At 54.6% G+C, this 18,134-nt stretch overlaps 6 protein-coding genes across 6 annotated transcripts; 4 read left to right on the forward strand and 2 right to left on the reverse strand.

Annotated features, from left to right (window-relative positions):
- Positions 1–1,555: 1,555 nt before the first annotated feature.
- On the forward strand, positions 1,556–2,000 carry KVR01_004353 (uncharacterized protein; the record flags this gene model as incomplete). The annotated part of the gene is made up of 3 exons (XM_044790627.1): positions 1,556–1,676; positions 1,762–1,857; positions 1,933–2,000. The coding sequence occupies 3 exons, from the start codon at positions 1,556–1,558 to the stop codon at positions 1,998–2,000; spliced, it is 285 nt and encodes a 94-aa protein (XP_044646517.1).
- A 1,346-nt stretch (positions 2,001–3,346) lies between these two features.
- Positions 3,347–5,421, forward strand: KVR01_004126 (uncharacterized protein; the record flags this gene model as incomplete). Its single annotated transcript, XM_044793389.1, has 2 exons — positions 3,347–3,855; positions 3,948–5,421. Exons 1-2 carry the CDS (start codon positions 3,503–3,505, stop codon positions 5,419–5,421), a joined length of 1,827 nt encoding a protein of 608 aa, XP_044646290.1. The 5' UTR covers positions 3,347–3,502.
- Positions 5,422–7,129: 1,708 nt separating this feature from the next.
- KVR01_004465 (uncharacterized protein) lies at positions 7,130–9,205 on the reverse strand. The gene is made up of 2 exons (XM_044783300.1): positions 8,639–9,205; positions 7,130–8,582 (listed from the first exon to the last, which is right to left on the reverse strand). Exons 1-2 carry the CDS (start codon positions 9,109–9,111, stop codon positions 7,142–7,144), a joined length of 1,914 nt encoding a protein of 637 aa, XP_044646629.1. The 5' UTR covers positions 9,112–9,205; the 3' UTR covers positions 7,130–7,141.
- Positions 9,206–9,955: 750 nt separating this feature from the next.
- Positions 9,956–11,878, forward strand: KVR01_004300 (uncharacterized protein). The gene is made up of 2 exons (XM_044788789.1): positions 9,956–11,691; positions 11,762–11,878. Exons 1-2 carry the CDS (start codon positions 10,406–10,408, stop codon positions 11,772–11,774), a joined length of 1,299 nt encoding a protein of 432 aa, XP_044646464.1. The 5' UTR covers positions 9,956–10,405; the 3' UTR covers positions 11,775–11,878.
- A 1,739-nt stretch (positions 11,879–13,617) lies between these two features.
- KVR01_004476 (uncharacterized protein) lies at positions 13,618–15,361 on the forward strand. Its single transcript, XM_044781440.1, has one exon. It carries the CDS (start codon positions 13,879–13,881, stop codon positions 15,103–15,105), a length of 1,227 nt encoding a protein of 408 aa, XP_044646640.1. The 5' UTR covers positions 13,618–13,878; the 3' UTR covers positions 15,106–15,361.
- Positions 15,362–15,401: 40 nt separating this feature from the next.
- KVR01_004822 (uncharacterized protein) lies at positions 15,402–17,667 on the reverse strand. The gene is made up of 2 exons (XM_044785783.1): positions 17,060–17,667; positions 15,402–16,979 (listed from the first exon to the last, which is right to left on the reverse strand). Exons 1-2 carry the CDS (start codon positions 17,501–17,503, stop codon positions 15,867–15,869), a joined length of 1,557 nt encoding a protein of 518 aa, XP_044646986.1. The 5' UTR covers positions 17,504–17,667; the 3' UTR covers positions 15,402–15,866.
- Between the last annotated feature and the right edge of the window lie 467 nt (positions 17,668–18,134).

Here is an 18,134-nt window from a genome sequence, read left to right on the forward strand (position 1 = left end):
AGACAATGTAACCTAGGCTACTGGACAGCTGGAGTAGGTTCCTGCATTTGGCATGCAGCCCTAACAGCCAAGTGTATGGGAGCCCTGGAGCCCCCCCCGGGGGGGGGGGTGAGGGTGGCCCAATGTTCCTGGCTGCAATTTAGATTTGGGGAAAGGTGCATAGGCGACATTTGCCGCTGCCGCTACCTACCTAGGTACGTAATTAATCCCCCAATGTCCGTTAACGTGCGACATGGCTAAGTACTTAAGTACTTAGGCAGTAGCCTGAATTAAGATTAGCCTGCAAAGGAAACTGGGCAGAGGCAGTTCAAACCCGTTGTGTCTTGCCACTAATGAGGAAAACCCACCGCGTCTAATGCGAAGGACAGGAGTCGGGTCCGGCGTGTGAATCCCCGCGGTGTGGGTCACCTGTTCTTCTCAACTGCTACATCATAAGCAGGGCTGGCAGGGCCGCAATCCGTGGATGGCTGGATGGATTGTGCAGTCGGGCCGTTCACGCTACCCTAGGGTAGGTTGGGTAAAATGGCCGTTGCGGGTACTCCGTAGGGTGACAGCCAGACAGCGTGCCTAGGTATGTTACTCCGCGGTTGTGAGCGCTTCCGCAGGGATCTGCCAGGCCGATCTGCCAGGCCGATCTGCTAGACCCCATCGCGGTATTCGCTCGGCATGCGAAGTACTTCGAGGCCAATAGAAAAATGTACTGGCCAGCTTTCACATATTTCAACAATTCAATACACACCAGTACGATTCCCACTTCCTGCTTCTGTACCTTGCCCTCTAAAGTGAGCGCGCATGAGACGTGCGCAAGGTACAACTTGAAGCTGTGTGAAGAGCTAGATATCCTGGCGAAGAGGGAAAGAAAAGATGTGAGGCACAATAAAGCACTTGATCTTCATGTCATTATGGGATTTGCCGAACGACGCGTTGCTGACGCAGATAGGGGGTGGATTAACTTCAATGTTGCGCTCGCGTAGGGGGCAACCCATGGTCTGACCCTTGGGAAAATATTGTATTTTACGAGGACGAGTCTTTACCGAACTCTCCACTGATTTTCGCAGAATACACACAGAATACCAGCTTTGTGTGTGCAGGTGTTCCGCAACTACGTATGAAACCAGCTTTCTGGGACATGTGGATAAACGAATAGCCGCGCGGCATCTGGATATGCTTTTGTAGTACGGCCGACAATGGTAGGATAGACTACTGTGTACGCGTAAACCTATGCATGACAACGGAGGCAGACCCTTTCATGGGTCCAGTTACATCCCCGCATGGGCTGTGTAATCGCATCGCATGACTGACGCAGGATCGAATTTAGGGCTGTACTCCGTATGGGGAATATGTGACCGGTAAATGCCACGACTCGTTGTATTTTGATGAATGAAATCTGAATATAGAAATCCGGATATCCCTAAAGGCATGCGATCGACCAACGCGAAAGTGTCTATAAAGTCTTCTGGCTTGCGCCCCAAAGACTTGTAATTCAATCCACAGATCCAACCGATTCAAGTCCTGCAGTCCAAACAGTCTCCACAGTCTCTCAACTTTGCCCAAAATGAAGGTTTTCACCGCCCTGATCATCAACTTGGCTCTTGCCTCCAGCGCTATTGCTGCTGCTGTCGACAGCCGCATGGCTCTCTCCGGCCTTGAGGAGCGTGCTTGCGGCGCCAATGGTGGTACGTTCAAGACTCCTTGGTCCAGTGATACTAGATCGAAATCGAGACAGTGGCAGTGCTAATGAAATCTTTTCTCTAACAACAGTCGCTTGCCTCGCCCAAGCCGACTGCTGCCTCTACTGCAACCCTGAGGCCGGCTGGACCTGTACCGACGCTCCCAGCGGTTGTGTTGCGACTGGTCGTAAGTTTGGTCTTATTCTCCGATATCATCCAGCTCTCTGCATGAGAATTTTGTACTAACTAAACTTCATCCCAGTCGTCCCTGCATTCGGTCAGAATTCTTGCTGCACCAGGGCCGTGGATGCGAATGGCGCGTGCACTTGAAGATATATCAGGACCGCATTGTACATTTGGAGTCGTATTACATGCTCCTATCCCAGCTTTTCACAGGCTAGAAAAGAGTCAACTGAATTTATGACTGCTCATAAAAAGTCTGTTTTCTGTCAATTGTGATCATAAACTTGGTAGTGTGAGCGGCCTGCCGTCCTGGTCCTGCGAGCAGTCGTACAACTTGAAATGCCCTTCAACTTCGAGCTTTTCGAGAGCTGGTTGTGCAGCACGAGGCTGAGGGCACATACTCACAGGCGTATTGGATTCCTTCTGCTCCGTCCTTGGCATTGGCATTGTGCCAACGTTTTATTTTTTATTTTGAAAAGAAAGACCGCTTCCCAGGTGCGTCTTGAGCGTTTACTGGTACCACTGTGTGAAGAAGTCACATACACTTTAAATGTACGAGGATTAGAAACGAAAACCTCGTGAGCTGGAACAAGTCTCATTTCTGATGGTCACAATGACTCAACAAATTCGAAGTCGAGGAGCGTTCAGGATGAGGTCTTCGCATCGGGTGTGGTCATTCTTGAAATGGGTCATAGAGGAGACAGGTACTGCACAGGTAACTACTACTTAACACTTGACAATAGCCCTGGTGTTTTCCAAAGCTGAGCGGTTTATCTTCTGTCACCACTCGTACAGATACTCGCAACTTGAGAATCAAAAGAAAGTGTCCTCTATAAGGGTGTTGGTTGTCGGCCGGCCCCGTAGAGCCACGGTTTTATCAAGATGCATAAGAGCATATGTATTCTTACGACAGTCACCATGTCACGGAGTGGTGATCTGATTCTTGGGAATGGAGATAAATTGCGAGCTTTCCGGCGTGAGAGGGCGGCCGCATTCCGCTCAAGCGTCAGAGCAAACAGAAAAGGCCCTCAGAATAGATGCCTGCATAATGCTCCACATGCACTCAGCGGGCTCGCCCCGTGGGACTCGAAGAGTCTTCGAAGAGGGAAAAGAAATTGCGGTGACGTCTCAGTATCTACCTAGCCATGTTTTCATCAACATTCGCTGTTTGGTTCAGGCGCCGTGGCCCGTAACCCTTGCAAGTGCTGACCGCAGCAAGTTGTGCGAGTCCAGAGCCCTGCAGAGAGAATCCTACTCGGACTCCTGACCGGGATGTACTCCCGAGCTGACAAGGCTCAGTTCTCGCCATCCAGGGCGCTCGCGCTATTGGTGGTGGTTGTCTAGAGGTAGCCTAGTCGTCCGGACGAGGTGGGCCACAGCCCTGCTGCAGTCAGCATATGGGACAAAACTACTATCTTGGCAGGCGAAGGCGACGATGAAGGATTCCACGCGCTCAAACCTGCCAACATGAGAATCCACTGTATGAAGATGAGCTGACGCCTGCGAACATAGATAGGCGCGGGGGCCGCCGTCGATTCCCCTTGAGGTCCACGATCCTGACATCGCCTGTCCAGTGCATCCCGAGTGCACGTCCGCCAGCAACCTCGCTCGATTCCACTGAGTGTGACAGGCCATTTGGTGCAAGCAAGATGGCGGCGTTAAGATGGCAGAAGAGATTGTACGCGGCAATGCTAGCTACACTTCTGGCTGCGACACAGGAGGCTCAAGCTGCGGTCACAAATTCATCCGCCACAGCGACCTCGCGGGCACCACTGCCCACTGGAGGCTCCGGACATGACAAACCCTGCGAGATTGCGGCCGGGTCAGTGATGATCTGGGATTGGAGATCTCCCGTCACAGCGGGGACTGTGACACACACGATCGTGCCGCACATCACAGCGTACCCAAATGGAAGCTCTGTAACCAATAACCAGACAGTCATGACGACTTTACCCACCACTGTCAGCACCAACAGCACAATGGTTGTCAGTGGCTTCACAATGTATGTTGCGATACCCGCAGGCGCCACTCAGATGGACCAAAAGTTCCAAGGTTTACTTGGTTGCTATGCTAACATCAATCCGAACCCCCCAGGACATACCCGTCGATATGGGCTCAATACTCCTACATCGCCTTCTCAGACTGTGCGGTCAGCACCAGCACAGAGACACGGGGAGGATACACAGTAACATCAACCGATACCGCTGCGGAACCGTCCTGGACCAGCACCACAACGATGTCTGAGGATCTGCAAAGGTTCACCATTCAGAGCGGAATCCACTTCAAAATGCCGGCTACAGTGGACCCTGCGCGGTTCTTTTATCGAGCTGAGGGCTGGGACTACGACGACAACAACCCTTCCACGGTCACAGCGCCGCTGCTCGAGTACTTGAACAGCCTGGAGACGGTACGCGAGCAGGCGGAGGGCCAAGATCTGAGTACGTGTATCTTCGCGAGTTGTGCACCCACGGCCGTCGGGCACAGTATGGTGTCAGCCACCGTATTAGTGGAATCGACCACAGTCGGTCCGGCCGTGTACTACAACGCTCCTACTGAGGACCCAGTCCCAGCGCTGCCGATCAGCACACCCAAGACGACCTCGCCCACGACACAACCGCCACCGCCACCGGCTTCGACGTCCGGAAATGAGCTACCCACCGGAAGTGAGCCACCCACCGAGCAGCAGTCACCACCATTGCAGGCGCCCGACAGCCCCGAGGTGCGACCTCCGAACCAGGGCTCGGTGAGCTCGGTGAGCTCGGTGGAGGTTGTCATTATTTCTACAGGGGGCTCAGGGGATGTGGCAGTGCCGGAGACGACCTTCGTCCGCACGACGACCCTTGACGGTCAAGCGCAGGAACAGACTGTAGTCTCACCAGCGCCAGTCGCCAACTCACCACCGGGAGAGGTAACCCTTATACGGGAGGTCACCTCGAATGGGCAGACACTCACGGAGACTGTCATTTCTGTTTCTGCTCCTCCACCCACCAAAGTGTCAGAAGAGACTATCGTGACAATAGTCACTGGGGCCAATGGGGCCGAATCAACCCTGACCTTGGTTTCCGTCGCGCCCGACGTCGCCCCTCGGCCGTCCGAGGTGACGCTTGTCACAACGGCGACAGTGGACGGAAACCCGACGGTTCAGACCATCGTCTCCCTCGCTGGCGCAAACCAAGGCGGCAACGACTCAGAAGGAGGGGTCACCGCGGGGCCCGGTGGCCAAGCCCTGGCGACAACAACCAGGACTATCGTCTCCAATGGGCAGACTTATGTGCAGACCATTATCTCACCTGTGGAGACCGCCAGCTCGCCTGAGGAGACCACATTTGTCAGGACGTCCACCTCGGGGGGTACGACACTAGTGCAGACCGTTGTATCACGACTTGGTGGCGGTGCTGATGGCGACGAAAATGGCGTGGGCTCGACGCCATCGGCCACAGGTGATGCGGCGAGCTCGGATTATACCGGACCTGCTGTATCGAACGGGGGATTCAGACTCGATGGTTCAGGGAAGGGCTTGGCGGGTTCGGTTGCGATCATTGCAGTTGGACTCATCCTCGACTTGTAGATATATCGGTCTTCGTGCCGCGGCGAAGACAAACCGTAGATAGGCCTGCCTGGACAAATAATTTTAATTAGAACATTAAATCCCGCCACGGGTAAACGATGCCCTTGCAGACGAGGCCGAAGCAGCTTCCTTTCCTAGGGCTTCCCAGACGTTGGTCAAACATGGCCCTGATATGAAGAAGAGAGCAGATAGAATGCAACGCTGCAAATTGTGTCTGAACCAATCGAGCATCCTGTGTGCAGGCCATCAAGAGCAGGCCAGTCTGGACATCCCAATACTATTTGTTGGTGGGTGGCTATCCGGCCCTCCTTGCGCGACTCCGAGACCAGATCAAGCGCAGCGGCCTGCCCAGTGTCGCTCTCCATGCCGCGGCTAATTCCGGACTTTGTGCGTCGGTGTCGTGGAGTTCCACATTGCCCTTGAAGTCGTTGATGTCGGGCGGCTGGTCGCCTTGGTCCTTGATGTAGAAAGGGCTGTACGAGTTCATGCCGTAGAACTAGGAGCTGCCTCGGATGGGCTTCTTTGCTTCCTCGGTGAGCCTCCATAGCCTGTCTTCCAAACTATTCGACTCCACGACAACGAGAAGCTGCAAGCTGTGACGCGGTGGTATTCCTTACGGGCCACATCCATCCTCCTTGTAGAAGTCGTAAGACCGAACGGCATCTTCGTTGGTACTGGGATCCTTTGACGTTGGTGAGGTCATCGTGGCATCAGATATGTCAGATCACCAGTCCTATGCCATCCTTGTCCGAGGCCTCTTCGACTTGGGCGGCGGCAGTCACTTGGGCCGATTGGAAGTCGGCAGGGAGGGCGGGCACCTTGGAGGGAAGGGTCGAAGTCGGAGACTGAGTAGCTCGCCACGGTCAGCCGTTTGTCAAACAGCATAGCAGTCTGGCTCCCGAAACAAGAGTACCAACCGTGTCACCAAAACTGGGAGACCAGTCTCACCTAATAAGTATTGTCGTGGACTGCGTACATCAACAAGCTGCAGGCATCGTCACGGCCTGGGCTGCGCGCGCAGCTGGCAAACCGTCGGATGGGAGTCTCGTGAGCGCAAGCGGTGGCTACCCTGCAGCTCACGCCCTGCGAACCTCGTGATCATTCGTGGAATTGCCCCATCGGTCGAGATGTGTCCGGCGTCGTTGGACCCAGGTCGTCCGTCACCCGTCGGGTTGACCGTAGGTTCGGAAGCTGGGGGCGTGCGGTAAGGACGATGCCTCCTGAAGGGTTAGGGGTATGTGCTTGGTCAGTTCAAGCTGTGCGTGCCACAGCTCACTGCCCATGTATTGGTACCGAGGTATATGCGACACATAGCCTGAGATTCAGCTGCTGGACATTGTTGGACCAAATATTAGGATTTGAACACTCCTTCCTACATCAACATTTGCCCATCGACGTCAATCGTCTAGACCCGAAGCCCTTCTTGGCATGGTTCATTGATCAGGTCGTGTCTGTCTCTAGCACAATTAATAGGGACATTAGGTATCGTCGCTTCCGCCAATGGCCCCCAATTTTTGCACCCTTAACATAACCACGAAACTTGGAGGGCTGCATGAGGCTTGCCACTAAATTGCCCGGATGGGCTCTGAGACCGGCAACAAAGGGGCGACCTTGTTGCGGAATCGTGCAAAATCTATGATACGACACTAGATTTGGCCATCTTGAGGTTATACTCAGGCCATTTATCCTAAGAAGCAGTCACGAATTCTAATTCTATCAATCAGCTCGCCCCGGGTTCCATCTGCTGCCACGTGCCATTGGCATACCAGGTTCCAGCTTTCGTGTAGTCACCACTCTGCAAGCCGTATGCAGCAGATAAAGCGTAGTATGCGAATCTAAAGTACTCTGGCAATGATGCATCGCCGTCAGATCTCTGCCAGGTCAGAGACTGCTCGCCTTGGGATGAGCGATAGCGCTCCACATCGTTGACCAGGATGCTTGTCCCAGCGTAGCCGTCGGGCACGCTCGGCCAGCTGAAGGTGATATTTGAGGCTGTGATGTTGGAGGCTGTGACGGTAGGCAAAACGGTCCCCATGATGGCGTCGCCCTGCAGGGCAGCGGCCGTCTGCAAGATCGAGTCAAACCCCCACTTCGCCACGCCGTTGACGAAGAGGCCGACGAGAATGCCCTGGTAAACAAGACTTGGCCTTGTCTGAATCGATGTCCCTGGTATCAACAGGAGACCAAGGATGTAGTGGTGTATACGCAGCGACTCGTTGGGTACGGCGGCCAATAGGCCAATGCATACCCCGAGACAAACATACAGACCGAGATAGCGAAGAAGCCGGCCTTCTCGCCGGAAGGTCCAGGCCTGCCCAACGAATACGACGAATATGACCAATACAATAACAACCAGGGAGGCAATCGCGCCCGGTTGTTGCTTTATGTCGTGGCTTGTGAGTCTCGAAAGAGGAATCAGCTCAAATGTATAGTCTGCGAGGGAGCCAACCCAGCATGGGCCAAGCCAGAGTACAGTCTTCTCAACTTGAGCTGTCAGACCAAGCAGAGTTCGGCGCATGTACAGCGTGAACATGACCTGGGCAATGAACAAAGCGGGTAGGAGGCCGCCCAGAGCGGTGGAGACCAAGGAATATATGTCGGCATATCTCGGGGTGGATGTTGCGAGAGCGGACTGAAGATAGCACGCAATGAATACCGAGTAGAAGAAGACGGATGGAGACTTGGTGAATAAGGACAAGACTGCTGTGTAGACAACAGAAACAGCGAGCAGCTGCCACCGAAGATCCCTGCAGGCCATACCACTTCCTGGCTCGAAGGTGAAAGACGACGGGAATGTCGAGTTAAATCCCACACTGCGAATGCCGTTACGGACCACACTGGGGTAGTTGCTCTGCTGACCGACAAGAGAGACCACGCCACAGCCGCCCTGGGAGTTGGATATCACCCCAGCGTGGATGGCTGCAGAGCAAATGAAGGAATCTGCGCGGTAGACAAAGCCAGACACTCCATCAGATCCGCCGTTGGCGTTGGGTGTAGCCCCACCAACCACCAGCGTCTCATATATGACTTCAGTGGCGCCCACGAAACGAGGGTTCAGCACTTGTTGACTGCTGCAGCTCGCAGGGCACCGGAATGCGAACGAGCTATTTGCAAAAGGCTGACAATCAATGCCATCAAGACCACATCCGTTGTTCTGCGACCTGCTCTTAGGATTAGCCCAGCTCCAAGACACGCCATATCGATAGATAGGTCGCACCAGAAAGAACCACCGCATCCCACCAAGAACGGCGACCCCTGACCACCGATATCATCCACCGCGGATGACTTGTGCATCACGGCGCCGAATGTCGCAATCCAACAGACGTAGAAGACCAGGAGCACAACGGCCCTTTGCCACCGCCGTGGGAGAAGACGGTCGACCAGCCGCAGGGGCAGTTGCTGCACGCGAGGGAGCAGTGGTCGTATCTTCCACGGTCGCGGCGGATCAGGTCCTCGAAGCCAGCTCACAGCCGTCCCGTATCTGCGCCGAACGCCACCAGGAACGCGCCGCTTCACGCCCTGCATCAACGCGTGGCCCTGGGCCGGCAGGTCCTTATCGCGCCGTGTAGTTGCGCCATCATCCAGTGCAGGCGTCGCCCGAGCATCAGCGCTCTTCCTGGCTCCAGGCTGGGCAGAGTCTTCCCTGTTGACGCCGGATTCAATATCCGACGGCGAGTTCGAGGAAGCCATCTTGGCCGTTGCTGGCGGGCGTTTTCATTGGGACGTGGTGGAAAAGAGAGCGACGCGTGTTCGCAGACGTTGTGGGAAACGCTCCTGCAGTTTGATATCGGCCGGTTGGGTGGATCAGAGTGGCGTCGATCCAACCCCGGACAAATGCGCTGCGGCGCTAGAGCTCCTCCTTCACAACGGCAAGTGGTCAGCTTGCTTGCGTAGCCACGGACTCGGGACGAAACGTCCGTCTGTGCCCACTGCCCACTGTCCACTGCCCAAAGCCGGCATGTTGAATCGCAATCTGGGCCAGAGAGCACGAACGAACGGCACTTTGCGAATGACCACGAATGATTATACACCAGTCGGGTATATTGATATCAATGTGTATTGCTCAGCATCTCTTACGAAATCAGCGTATCGTGTACTTATGTAGGTAATTGGGATCAAACGGTGCCGTGGTTTTGGTTGGCACGCCGCCGAGTCAACACCTAGAAAGGATCCGGGGTATTCTATGAGCTGGTATCGCTCGCGCACGATTCGCCGGCCTGCACATGACTACCACACCCTAGTTAAATAATAAGGTTCAGGAGGATCTCGACATAGCGGGAGGCTATCTCCTCTACAAGATAAACCGTGAGGATAGGCGTGCCGGTCCGGAAATGCCAAGATCAGACAGAGTTCGTGACCCCTGCGCAAGCTTTGAAGTCCACTGGCAGGGCTCATCCTCGGCTTCTGGAGTCCACCACCAAACACTTGCCGACAGGTCATCCGAGGCTAAAAATTCCCACTACATATAGCGGGACCCCTTTCGAACATTCTCTGACGCTTCCATTGGTGATGTCACACCAGGAAACACATAATTCGTCCGCCGCTCGGCGGAATTGCCGTCCCCATCATTGAGCCTAGCAATCGCGAAACACCTTCTCCCCACTTACGGTGTTAACCCAGATGCACCTTTCCAGGTGTGGTCTCTGTTAGTGCTTAATAACCTCGAGAGTCACTCTGAGAAACGGTGGCCAATATCCCCTGGACGTCGCCCCCCCATACTTGGAAACCTGGTCTAACGGTGGAGACTTATCCCACTCATTACAAAGCTCAAAATTACAAACAAGGGCCGAGTTTGGTAAGCAGACGGTCTGCTCGTGATTTCCAGAGTTTAACTTCGACCATAGAAGCGCCGTTATCGTCGAAGGCTGGTCACAGGATATAGAGGTCTGCCAGAACTCCATACTGAGGCCCGAGTTCGTCTACCTGCCACCTCTAACTGGGCATCCACTTCCACGGCATTACAACACGGACATCTCGTTTCAACATGTCAGGATTCTACCCCATTACGAAGCCGGTCATTCCAAAAGGCCAGGAACCAAGCAAACCGTCATTCTACAACAAACCAGCAGAGGGTGTTCCTTTCTTTACCCCGGAGCAGTCACCTCCGTCAGGGACAGCTCATGATCCCCAGCCCAACGGCAAGGCCATCCCCAAGATCTTTACGCCCATCAAAATCCGAGGCGTGACCTTCCAGAACCGCATCTTCCTCTCTCCTCTCTGCCAATACTCCGCCATCGACGGTCACAAACAACCATGGCACACCGCTCACCTGGGAGGCATCGTGTCTCGCGGGCCAGGTCTCTCGATCCTTGAGGCCACCGGGGTCCAGGCGAGGGGCCGCATTACCCCCGATGATCTAGGTATCTGGTCCGACTCGCACATCCCGGGGCTAGCGGAGATCGTCCAGTTCGCCCACTCCCAGGGCCAGAAGGTCGGCATCCAGATCGCCCACGCCGGGCGCAAGGCCAGTACTGTTGCGCCGTGGCTGAGCTTCGGGGCCCTGGCGGACAAGGATGTGAATGGCTGGCCGGATGATGTCGTCGCGCCCAGCGCCCTGGCCTACGCCGACGATTTCGGCCAGCCAAGAGAACTGTCGCTCAAGGAGATTGAGGATGTCAAGGCGGACTTTGTCCGCGCCGCGAGGCGCGCCGTGGCCGCTGGGTTCGACGTCGTCGAGCTGCACAACGCCCACGGCTACCTGCTGCACGAGTTCCTGTCCCCCGTCTCCAACAGGCGGACGGACCAGTACGGCGGAAGCTTCGAGAACCGGGTGCGTTTGACCTTGGAGATCGTGGAGGCGATCAGGGCCGACATCCCCAAGGACATGCCTCTCTTCGTCCGCATCTCTGCCACTGACTGGCTCGAAGAGGTGGACGAGTTCCCCGAGAGCTGGACGGTCAAGGACAGCGCCAAGCTAGCTGTTCTGCTTGCTGAGCGTGGGGTGGACCTTCTTGACGTCTCTTCTGGCGGCTTGCATCCGGCTGCCAAGATCAAGGGCGGCCCGGGCTACCAGGCTCCGTTCAGCAAGGAGATCAAGCGCGCAGTAGGCGACAAGATGCTGGTTTCTGCTGTTGGAAGCATTAGAGAGGCCAAACAGGCCGAAGATATTCTGACCAACGACACTGCTCTTGATGTCATATTTGTTGGTAGACAGTTCCAGAAGGACCCCGGCCTCGTTTGGACGTGGGCCGATCAGTTGGATATCTCAATCAGCTTGGCTAACCAGATCGCCTGGGGCTTTGGCGGACGGGCCTCCCGGCCTTCGAGAAAGTCAGACTCCTGAATTCCTACTGTACGGCCTGCGAGACTTCAAGGGACCAAGGACTAACTTTCTTGCTAGAGTCAAACTTTAGATGTGGAGGAGCCTGACGCTGGGAACAGATGGCGGGAACATACCCATATATAGGAAAGGGCAGGCAGTAGAAGGTCGCATTTGTGACGCATAGAGAGACTTGTGTAGAGCGTAAATGATACGTCAATGCGAAAATATCATACCGGGAGATGCTGTTGATCGTTGCAGAAACTTAGAAGGATGGCTCTTTTAAGTACGGATACTTGCTCAAGAAGAAAGGGTGAATGATCGGAGCGGTACAGGCCTTATGGAAATAGCTCTGCTTCAATGTTCTTATGTCGGCGAGTACTGCTGAGTTCTGCACGGATAGAATTTATGTGTGATCGTGCTTTATTTTTACGTTTTTGTTGCAGGAAATGGGAAACCTGGATGATAATAGCAATTGTGTTCTTCAAAAGCGCCCTAGGTAGATCATGATACCTAGGTAGTCTGTCCATTTTGAAATGACTAGAGTGAGAAGTTCGGCTTGCCTTACGTATGTACCGGTACACATGTGTCTCCCACGCCACCTCGGTAGTCCGACAATGCAAGATGGCCGAGGACACTAAATGCTATAGATGCCCAAGTTGACTGTGCGGTCGTGGTTAACTTTGAGTACGATAATTGCTTTTGGACAAGTTTAGAGACAGTGCAACTCCGAGACATCTGGATAACGTTAGAATTTTGTACCTATCTAGGTAGGTAAGTCATCTCCCGCCCAGCCGGTGTCACATTATTGTACATCTGAACAGGTTTTGCTGTCCCTTGGCTGCCTTTTACAGCCGCACTCAGGGGTGGGTCTGTCCGGATCACCTGGGATTTCGCCTTCTCTTTTCTACCTTTCTATCACTCGCTGCACCATGGCATTTGTTGCCATGTTAGAAGGACAGGTCTCTCCAGGAACTTTTGGAACCTAGTGGCCATTCAGCTTGTATCTGAGTAAGCATTCAATGCCCCGCATATACTACAATTTGAGTAGCCAGTCCCAAGTCTGGTCAAAATGCACCTGTACACGGTGTCGTGTATGGGAGTTGGATGCCCGGGTGTCGAAGAATCGCTGGGCTACCTAGGCATTGTATCCGGTGGCCAATGACGCATACCAGTCATTGTCATGCTTCAGCGCCTACTACCTAAGTACCTTTGAAATCTTGCTCAATCGTTCGACTGTCGACGGCTTGCATGTGGTACATATCTATAATGTAATGAACACACGGGCATGTGCACGACTCGGACCCCGACTTCAGGAGTGCATGCGGGCCATGAAGTTACCTAACACTGGGTCTTTGAGCATTTACGCCTGTGGGACTGTACTGCATATAGCTTCATATAGAAACTAGCACATCGTTTTGCGACCCGGCACCAACATTGAAGTACAGGCCAGAAAAGATTTTCACGTTAGTGCATGAGTGATACTAGTCGCATAATACTTATGTCGGTCAGCGGCACGTGAGCGGGTTCATACTGTGGATTTAGATCTGGATAAAACGGCAGGCTCTGTTAAACTCTGAAAGACGCCCGGGTACCACAAATGTCATTCTGTTCAATAGGATGTCGCGGCGTCGTGGGGCAAATGCAGGGGCTGTATGGCTGCACCCCTACACCGGTGACGAGACTCGGACGACACCTGGGCAGGTCAAACAAGCGCAATACGTGGCCAATGTGTTACCATACCGTTTGTCCGTAGCCAACGGACATGTGTGAAGACTGGTCGTCCAGAACGCCCCAATATCCCCCCACCTGCAGGACATGTACAGCTCCTATCTTTCCCAGAGCCTGGTTACGTGCTCCCGCATGTGGCCCTGGCCTGCTGCTTTATCCAGACCCGAGTCAAAGCAGGTCAGGGTTAGACCCTCACGACACAGCCCGCTCCGGGGGACCCCTCTGCGGATCAAAGGCGGTGGGCCTGACTAGGATTTGTTGACATGTCGACGAATGCGAGACTGACGCGATTCAAAATGGAGCACGGCGCCCTGGCTCAGGAGCTCGAGCCAGGCGGTGAGAATTCTTATTTCAACGTCGACGGGGTGGAGCGAGGAGTGAGCAGATGTGCGAGTTGGGACATCTTTCTCCTCCTTCAACACCACCTCCTTTAGTTTTGCCCGTCATTGTGGTGCGCCTCCGCAAAGATGGAACTCGACACACTCTTCAGCATCGCGGCCTTCTTCGCGGGCCTGTCGCTGCTCGAGCGCGGCGCCAAGCTCTTCGTGGGGAGCACCACCACCCTGGCCAAGCGCCTGCGCTTGCCCGAGGTCCTCGTGGCCATCCTCATCGCCGGTGCCGAGTGGGAAGAACTGGCCGTTGTTACCCTCAGTATCGCACAGCAGCGTCCCGCCCTGGCCGTGGGAAATGTCATTGGCAGCTCGGTGGCCAACCTCCTGGGCGCCTTCGCCCTGGGCCTCGTCTTCTCTGCCGGCGCCTGGGACGGCTTCGACAGGACCGCGAAGCTGGCCACCCGCGGGCTTCTGGGCTTCACGACGTTCGTGTGGCTCTTTGCTCTGGCACACCTCATGTGGAACCGTATCGTAGCGACTCTGCTCCTCATCTGCTTCGCGGCATATCTGGCCGTCGTCCTGTGGACCATCTGGCAGGCAATGTTCTTCACCGAGGAACACGACAGAGACGACGTCGAGGCTGCCCACGATGATGCTGCCTCATCGAGCTCGTCCTCATCCTCCTCTTCTTCCGAAAGCGGCCACAATCACGGCCACTTCTTTGACCGTCACCGTCACTTTGTGGACCGCCACTTTCTGCACCGCCGCCCCCAAGATGGGCCGGATGAGACCACCACCCTGCTCGGCATCCCGGCGCCCGAGTATAGCCCCAAGCAGTTCCACCACACTCTCACTCCATTCCTCCAGGTCCTGGCCGGTTTCGCCGCCCTCACAGTGAGCGGCTTCATCCTGTCCCGCACCTCGATCCAGCTCGCCTCGGCCCTGAACATGTCCGATAGCGCGTTCGGCGCCACCTTCCTGTCACTCGCCACGACGCTTCCGGAGAAGTTCCTGGCGGTCATGAGCAGCTCCAAGGGCAAGTCAGGCCTCATGGTTGCAGACGCTGTCGGTAGCAACATGTTCCTGCTTACGCTGTGCCTCGGCATTGCGTCGTGGAGCATCGCCAGCCACCACTGGCACCAGCACGACGCCGACGAGGACGAAGGTTTCGAGTTTGTGGACATTGCCCGCATCGAGGCTTGGTGGCTCTGGATGGCCACCATCACCCTGGCTGTTATCGTCAACTTCGGCGGCAAGCTGTTCTGCAAGTTCGCCGCTGTCAGACACGTGGTTGGTATCCTGATGCTGATGGGCTATGGTGGTTTCCTAGCCATCGAGTTCACTATCCTGCGGGAGGAGTAAGGCCAAGGGTCAAGTTTTGGGCTAACCCATCGGCTTGGAAAAAGCCAGGATGGCACCGTGTGGTGTACGAATCAGGTATCACTGCCCCAGTCGAGCGTATTGGTGGCTCGTGAGGAAACAACTCTTGTCTTGCCAGCCGAGTTACAAGACATCCGGCGTAGTATATAGTTCCGGCGGCCGCATGGAAGCTTCCAACGCTCCTGCAGGGCTGTCGATATGTTGGCATCGCTATCTGCTACTTCTGAATGGTTCATATGAGGGTGTTTCTTCTAGATTTCGGCGGCAAGCAAAATAAGTGGTCATGGAAAAATAGGGTCCAATTGAATCAAGCGATTAAAAGGTCGCAAATATCACGAGTCTCTTTGCTCTCGTTATACGACGTCTACCTTGCATTCCGAGGTCCCCAGAGACTCCAGTCCGTCCTCTTCCTGCCAGTAGAGACGTGGGTCCCAACGATAGGTAATAGTTTGCCCATTCCAAAAGTGCAAAAAGTGCGTCTTCCAGAAGGGGGAAGAAAACAAGAGACGCAGGTTCCCTTTGCCTAGCACTTCTTCCTGCCATCGAATTGAAAGGTTCCGTGAGAGTTTATCTTGGGTATAATCCACATCGTCCAAAAAGTTAAGCATCGCCAGGGTGCGAAAGAAGCATTACTTCGTCGCGAGCAAATTACGGCCAAATACCGTGCTCAAGTCAGAAGCCCAGGCCTCTTGTGTGTCCCTTGTACGATCAAGAAGATCATGTCACCGGGATATGGAGTTTCCTCAAACAGATGGCGCTGCAGTGTTCAGGGCCTTTTGCAAGAGACCCACAGCGTCCTTCACCAACACTGTCTCCTGTGTTTCCTGCCCTGACTCGAACATCAAACACTCTATCTTTGATGCCGGGTCTTCCCGGAGAACCATCTGATTGCTGTCTGGAATCGTTTGCTCCATGGTGACTTTGACTGAAGTCTGCTTTAAGGACCCCTGATCGTACTCTTTGAAGGCGTCCGTGAACGCAGCCAGGAAAGCAGTGAGGTCTGCCATGACTGCCTTGTACCCCTTACTATTAGGATCGGTGTACTTGGGATCATCAGCCCACTCGGCGCGCCAGGCAAGGAATTCTTGAGTGCTATGAGGTTTCCCGTCCCGCTCCTTTGACGAGACCATCTCCCACGGATCGTATCTTCCGTGGAAAGCTAGAGATCGAACGCCGACTGCAGGGGATATCTTGGCCAGCCCCTGGACCGTCCATTCAACCCTCTTTGTAGTGTCTGTGGGGATCAGGGTAAATTGTCCCAGCTTATCCTGATTTTTAAAGACGTACTCAGCCGCCTTAGTGTTAAGTGCAAAATTGTACGGGTTTCCGAGGATATTGAGTTTCGAGTTGAAGGTTCCACCCTGCTGGAAGTACCGGACTTTCTTGGCCAGCGAAGACTCTTTCTCAAGTAGTTCTTGCAGCACAGTTAGAGACGCGCCCCCGAAGACTGTGGTTTGGTCGTGATTCCGAATCTCGCTGAAGAGGTCGTCGTAGTTGTCAAGCTCTCTGAACGGAGACTGGCCACCGAATTCGTTTTCCTTCCTCTTGATCGCTTTGGTGTACCATTGCCGAAGCTTTGTCCTTCGGGCCTCGATCTGCGGCTGCTCGGAAGTGGGCATATCCTTGATGGTCTGGAACTCCTCAAGTTCCTCGAGCGAACGGGCTACGAGCTCATCATGATAATGCGTCTTTAGATTGATGGGGCTTTCCAGCTTGTCCAAACAAGCCACATCGATGAAAGTCTCAAAGCGGCTGCATTTCGTCCTCATGGTGGTCAAATAGTCCATCGCGACAAGCCGGGCATGTTTGATGGAGTCCTCCCTGTCTCCATTTGATGGTTTGACACATCTCATGAGCTGCTTGGGTTGTCAGATACCTCTCAAGGTCATGAATAGAAGCACTTGAGGCAGCCGCGGCCGGATAAGATCAGGCTTACCAAGTCTCGCTCGTCATCGGCAAGCTCCCTGCCCTCAACCTTCCTGCTGTCGATTATCTCCTTGGTCAAGCGGCCAGCAAGCACGGTGGTCAGGGGGGGATCGCCGCCCTCCAGCGGAGGCTGCAGCCTGCTTACGAGCCCGATACAGCGGCCGAACTCTTGGGCAGACATGTAGTAGCCCAGATTGACCCAACGCGGCTCTGCGATGTAGATGCCCTTGACCGTGGGGTCACGCTGGAGGATCCACGCCCAGAGCTCCGCCGTGGCCTCATTGTCGGAATCCGTAAAGTCATTAAGAAATATGAACAGCTTCGACTCGCCCTGCTGCTCGTCGCCTGATTGGGTGGTCATTGCGCTCTCCAGAATGGCTTCTTTCTGCCGCTTAGTCCTGGACCTGGTCTGTCGCGTCGAGCGCCAGGTGTTGCGAAGCTTCTTCAGCGGCATCAGCGAAATCAGAGCCTGTTCCAGAGGCAGCGCTGCTACTTATGGGACTCGTTTGGGGGGGTTGCGCGGCCGTGTTGGCTGGCCAGGCTTTATGACTAGGACAAAGGAATGTGAGTGGGATGAAAACGGGGAAACGAGGTCGGCCAATGTTGGCGGCGAGTGACTTGGACATTCAGCCCTAGAGTACGCCCAAGCTGACGGCGCCCCGCTTCCAAAGGGCTCCTGTTAAGCAGGCAGCACGCATGCGGTAAATCCCAAGGTGGGCAGGGCGCTAGACTCTTTCGGGACATGGCGCTAGGGGGAGGGGGCGGGCTGTCACACAGACAGCACTTGAGCCCGACCCGATATAAAAACACTTTGCCAGCATCAAAATTTCTGCTGCGACAAGAGTCAGCCTACTTGCGTCTAGACTTATCAGCAAGCCTTGAGTTCCTACCTCTAGAGCAATCCCTTTCCCTTTTCGCTTGACCTGATCTGGTTGGGCAGTAGTAAGTGTGACCAAGATAAAGGGCCCGCGGGGGTTGGTGTTCGCTAAGGCTGGGCCGTTGGGCCTCGCTAAGCTGCTTGCAGTGATATATTTTTAAAACAAGCAAAGAATACCGAGTCGCTACGTCTTTCAAGTGGAGAATTG

This window comes from Diaporthe batatas (genome assembly GCF_019321695.1).
Source record: "Diaporthe batatas strain CRI 302-4 chromosome Unknown Contig00004, whole genome shotgun sequence".
Lineage (NCBI taxonomy): Eukaryota > Fungi > Ascomycota > Sordariomycetes > Diaporthales > Diaporthaceae > Diaporthe > Diaporthe batatas.